General features: G+C 52.0%; 2 protein-coding genes across 2 annotated transcripts in view; both read right to left on the bottom strand.

Moving 5' to 3' along the window:
• Positions 1-301, bottom strand: part of CDK3 (cyclin-dependent kinase 3) — a 4,491-nt gene extending 4,190 nt beyond the window's left edge. Inside the window, 2 exon segments of the mRNA XM_010075202.1 lie at positions 152-243; positions 245-301. Coding sequence (XP_010073504.1) covers positions 152-243; positions 245-301 — 149 coding nt within the window.
• A 2,608-nt stretch (positions 302-2,909) lies between these two features.
• On the bottom strand, positions 2,910-4,710 carry TEN1 (TEN1 CST complex subunit). The gene is made up of 3 exons (XM_010075204.1): positions 4,625-4,710; positions 4,343-4,500; positions 2,910-3,046 (listed from the first exon to the last, which is right to left on the bottom strand). The coding sequence occupies exons 1-3, from the start codon at positions 4,708-4,710 to the stop codon at positions 2,910-2,912; spliced, it is 381 nt and encodes a 126-aa protein (XP_010073506.1).
• Positions 4,711-5,522: the final 812 nt, after the last annotated feature.

Genomic DNA, 5,522 nt, shown 5'->3' on the forward strand with positions numbered 1-5,522 from the left:
CGCCCCCCGAGGAGACATTTTCCCTCCTCGTCCCCCCTCTCGCCTCAGCACCCTATTGCCGCTGCGCTGAGGAAGCAGCCGGCCTGGCGCCATGGAGGGCCGGGAGGGCACCGGGCTGGGCCAGGCCACGGCAGCCCCAGGGCTCACTCACGAGTCCAGGCGAATCTTCTTGAGGGCCACCAGCTGCCCTGTGCGCTTGTTCCGAGCCTTGTACACGCCGCCGTAAGTGCCCTCGCCTATCTTCGTAAGTGCCCTCGCCGATCTTCTCCACCTCCTGAAACACCTCCTGGAAGGTATCCATGGAGCTGCCTCAGCCTCACGACGGCAGCAGGGGCGACAGGTTCTGAGGAGAAAAAAAGAAGGGGGGGAAAAAAAGCCAAATGCGCGGGAGGTGTTTGCTCTCCTGGTGTGTCCTCTGAGCTGTTTTGGGTCCCGGGTCTCCCCTTGCTGCTCCCCCAGCGCTGTGGGGCAGCCGCAGGCGGACAGGGCAGCCTGGGCCAGCTGGGCAGGGTTCTGGGGCGAGGGGGGTCTGGGGGTCTTTGGGCAGACCCGGAGAGCCAAACACTCCCTGCACCAACTGCCCGAGACTGCTTGCTTGAGGCCAAGGTTGTGAACTGTGTTGGCTACAGCAAAAAAATGGAGCAAAATGGGTGTAAAGAGGAGCTTAGGGCCTGCGGGAAAGGCAGCGGGGACTGCGCAGGGCTGAGGGAGCTCTGCAGCTCGGTCTGTGCAGCGCCTGGCGCCAAGGGGATGCGGTGCGTCGTTGGGGCTCCTGGGGCACGCTCAGGTCAAACACGCAGCAGAAATGGGTTTGGGCTTTGTTTTTTGGTTTTGTTTTTTTAATCTCGTGCAATTGGCCCTTGAACCTCCCCACTGTGCGCTGCGCTGCTTGGTCAGCCTTTTGGAAGGTGTCCTTGGGGGGGGATTAATCATTGACTGGCAGAGGATATCATGCATCATAGCACCAGGAAGGGTAGAGCCGCAGGGACTGTCTTCTGGAGAGCTTGTGGGTGCTGTGTCTCTGGGTGGGCACAGCAGGACAGCGCAGACCCCAACTTTTAGGTGACCTAAAAAGGACCGATTTAGCCCATTGCTGAGCCACTGTCTCAAAAACTTTTTAAAATTGATCCTGATTTTGCCAATTTGAACAAACTAAAATGTGGTTGCTCTGTGGCTGAAGAGGGATTCACCTGGACATGGCAAACTCCTGTGTGGGTTCTCTGGTGGCTTGTGAAGGTTGAGTTCACATTCACGTCTCCATCTGGAGTCATGGCCAGATTTGCTCTCCTCTTCCTGGCTGGTTGGGTTTGTGGGGTTTTTTTCATAACACTTGTAGGAACCTGGTGTTTTGGATATTCCCAGTCCTGGCATCTTAGATATTCCCAACTCTCTGGCAAACCTGGCCATTTATTAAGCACAGGGAGGAAGGTAGAACAGACAGGAGATGAGGTGTAAACATAAACACACCGTGACAGACCCATCATTGTCTCTTACAAAACCAGGTAAAAATCTTGAGATCACGTTTTTGCACTTGGGCTGAACAGAGAGTGTGCTGAAGCAAGGCCTTTGGATCTCCATAACTGTGTGAACATATAAGATAAACTATGATTAAGGATTATAGCAAGCACTGTAATTACTGAGCCATCTCGGGCCCCTGAATCACGCCTGCTGGTATCAAGGGACTTTGCCAATACCTGTTGCACTTTGATCTTCTGCTGTGCACTGTATGGCTTCACTCCTTATTTTCTGAACCTTTCACCAGAGAATTTGAGCAAAAAGCAGAAAAGGCTGCAGGTGGCTGAATTCACCTGGAAACTACAGCTCACGCCAGGCCTGGGGATTCCGATAGCACAGAGTCCTCTCTCTTGCACCAACATTTTATTCTCATCTTACATTAGTGATTTTCTGTCCTTTTGTTTGTGGTTTAATTCTGCTAGGCAGGCCTGGCACCATGTTCTCAAACAAGAGCGGCTCTGATGTAACTTCATCTCTTCTTGCAACTTTTTCAAAGCTAAGCACTTCCTTATACACCCAGTACTTAGGAGAAGGAGGAAAACGGCACGTCACTAAATTTTCTTACATCAGCCATGGGGTTCCTGCAGTGCCTAACCCACTTGCCTTAGAAAGAAAGAGGTTTTTAATCAATGAAACACAGGCTGCCTTATCTTTTCATCTTTATTTACGAAAACATCAATCAAAACCTTTAGATGCTTAAAAAGAATAGTCATTTAAGTTCTACTAAACTTATTTGTGTGAAGGAAAAAAGTCGTGGTTCCCACTGCAAATGTTTATTGTAGCTAAAGTCAATCACCCCCCCTTGGACACCAACTCTTGAAAACCCAAAAACCAGGTGCTACTGAAAATAGTAACGCTTTGTTCTTCTGGTTTCTTTGTTGGTCAGCCTAAATATGTGAGCGTTCTGCTGGTAATGTTCCTGTGTGACAGCTGAGTCATGGTGACCAAACGCATGTACTCATGGACTCGCAGCCACACAGGGCTAACGAACTTTGCACTAATGCCCTTTACCTCTGACTTGCCCAGTAACCCTCTGTGCTTCGGCAGTGGGTGTGGGTATGAGCAGCTGTTTAACTCCAGAATCGAGATTCAGAGGCCTCTCCTTTTTCTCAAAGCCTTGCATTACAAAAGGACCTGTATAACTCAGGCACTCTCTTTGCTTAACCACCCTTTTCAACAAACAACAAACCTGCTTCCCGGAGCTATTTTCAGTGATGACACCTGGCATGAATGGATAACCCCTGTCACATACTGACTCACAGTCACGTGAGTGACTGTGCCACAGCTGTGGCAAATAGCAGTACATTGCAAATCCACCTTCTAAATTTACTTTTAATGTATTTGTTGCAAATGGCAGTGCAAGGACCAGCACACGGCTGGTCTCAGAGCTGCTGTCAGGATGTGCTGTTTCCCATCCGCTCCTGCCTCTCGTTGAAGTATTTCCTCTGGTCCTGTATGGCCTGTTCCAGCAAGGGCACATTCATGCCTTCCACGCAGGTCAATATTCGCGCCTTTACCACGAGACCCTCACCTGGGAATATAAACAGGGAGTTTCTGTAGAAAGAAAACCAGGCGGAGCAGCTCAGAGGCAAACAGGTTCCCTCAGGCAGCATAAGGCTCCAGCTGTCCAAATAACCATGGCCTGAGAGCTTGCAGGAGACCAGACCGGTCACGTGCCTCCACTGACGTGAGCAGCAGACCCAGGAGGAGGTTAATTCTGTGACACGCTTTCCCTCTGCCCAGTTGGCTACAAAATGCTGGTGACTGACACTGAGCTCTTCTTTCGCTGGTCAACACCAAGCCCCGGACATCTCGGTGTCAGTGCCTGCCAGGCAGCATCTGTCTGCTTTGTGGCTGGAGTAAGTTTGGTTTTCCCTGTCTAAAAAGTGTCAGGGATGGGTCTAAGCCAATTTCTGAACATCTCTATGCAGACAAGAGGAGGACAGAACAAAGCTGGGCTCAGAATAGGCTCGATGCTGTCTATAACCAACAGGTCATCAGTGGCATTCAAATCGTAACATGGAGCTGCACAAAAGGGGACAAACCTTGGTGACACAGCTGACATCTCAGCTCCCGTCCCACCCCTGCAAAATGGGGCCAACTCACTCCTGAGCTGTGATGACCAAAATAACATGTTTCTCTAAAAGAATTTGGCAGCAGTAGCTTAGTAGGTCACTTATCAGATGCCACGTGCAGGTGGCTTTCCACATGCCACCAAGGATTTCAATGGCATGAATGCAAATGCTCGCTATCAGGTGTGGCCGAGACAACACTTGGGATTTGCTTCACAACCCCACGGCCCAGCCCAGATCAGCTCCCACGCAAAGCACTGTGCAGCTGGAGTAACACTCAGGGCACCCCAGGAAAGGACAACGGTGCCCTGTGTGACAGAGCCTGCCTGCATTCCTCACACCCTGTGTCTGAGGGCAGGGATATAATTAGAGACTTTCAAGGATGGCAAAGACCAACCCAGCCAGTTCACAATGAGGTTATTGCTGCAACCAGCCACATTTGTAGTGAAGATGATGGCAATGATGCCAGAAGGATTTAGCACAGCTTTCACAAGCTCAGTGATGCTGTTGAGATGCTTCTTGTTTCTAACGAAATCTGTGCCAGAGCACCAGATTTTCACCAGGGTCAACAGGGAGAGATGGGCTGCTCCTGCCCTGAATCACACGCTCATGTGACTGGGGGGAGCCATACGAGGTGAGCCTGCCTTGGCCAACGTTAACCTCTGTGATGGGGTGTCTCACTGTTCCCCCAGGGAGCTGTGAAGGAGCTGCCGAACCATGAAAAGCAAAAGGGTACTGAAACCTGAAGCATTTACCTTCCCTGTGTTCGGCCTCTCCCAGGACCATGTAGTGAGCTCCCAGCTGGGCTTGGAACGGCTCCACAAACTTGGTGTTGACACAGACCTGGTACTGGGCTGAGTTGTGCTGAGTGGTGAGAATGGCTTCGGACCGGGCCAGGTCATAACAGCATAACCTGGGAGCAAATGATTTGGGAAGCTCAGCGGTGCAGAGATACAACCATTACAGAGAAAGGGAGCAGCAGCTCACTGGTGATGGAAAAGCCTGGCCTTGCAAGGAGACCGGGGTACCCTTCTCACCTGCCAAACGTCCTCAGCGCCTCTCCCTCTGGGACTGAGCTGTTGATCTCCCATGGGAAGTAATAGACACCAGCCCTTGGGAGCATCCCACAGAAATACCGTTGGGCTGCAGGAAAGGAAAAGATCTGACTTCATGCCACCCCAGTACCTGATCCAGGTACTAGGTGACATTGCTCTAAAACTCCTTCCTTGCCCAGGGCCTCCATCCAAGGGGTTGCAGGAGCTTCACAGCTTCCCTGCTGCGTTTGTTTGCAGCTCAGTGCAAGTGCCAAGCCTCGGGCACCCTTACTCCCACCGCAACCCAGCGTGAACAGCGACAAGCAGCCCACCAGATCCTCTAGGTCTTCCCAGGCTACAGATGTGTTGTTAAAGCTTAAGGCTCCCTGCATCTCCACCTCACCTAGCCCAGGTTTACACTGCAGGTTCCATTCTGCACCTGCTGAGCAGACCAAAGGCCAGCCTGCACCGCTCGAGTTTTGCTCTCCAATCACGCTGTGCAGCAGGATGGGATCAGCCAGGGGTGCAAGATGCTCAGTGTGCATTTAATGCACTTTTTAACACAGCCCCAGCTGTGGCTGTGATTCAACCAACACGTGCATGCATGTGCAACCACTTAATGCGTATGCAACCTCAGCCGCAGCATGTCACACGCCTGGCCCCAGCTGCAGGTCCGGTACCCTAACGCAGCACTAATGCACGGCCAGTCCTAAAGACAGCGTGCTACGGGGACATTTAATGGCCAATTTAATTAATTAACGACTAAATGCCAGGCTGCAGATGCACGCTGTATGTGCTGGTTCATGCACACCCTAACGCCCAGCCCCAGCCCGCTACACGCCCCCTCCCCGCCCAGTTTAATGCCCGATTTACCGCCCGGCGCCCCGTCCCCGGCGCAGCC

Source organism: Pterocles gutturalis, unplaced genomic scaffold, assembly GCF_000699245.1.
Source record: "Pterocles gutturalis isolate BGI_N339 unplaced genomic scaffold, ASM69924v1 scaffold12757, whole genome shotgun sequence".
NCBI classification, from domain to species: domain Eukaryota; kingdom Metazoa; phylum Chordata; class Aves; order Pterocliformes; family Pteroclidae; genus Pterocles; species Pterocles gutturalis.

Coding starts and splice junctions, on each gene's coding strand:
- TEN1 (XM_010075204.1), bottom strand. CDS start 4,710: ATGCTCCCAAGGGCTGGTGTCTATTACTTCCCATGGGAGATCAACAGC. Junction 4,501..4,624: donor GCGCTGAGGACGTTTGGCAG/GTGAGAAGGGTA, acceptor ATTTGCTCCCAG/GTTATGCTGTTATGACCTGG. Junction 3,047..4,342: donor AGAGGCCGAACACAGGGAAG/GTAAATGCTTCA, acceptor TTATATTCCCAG/GTGAGGGTCTCGTGGTAAAG.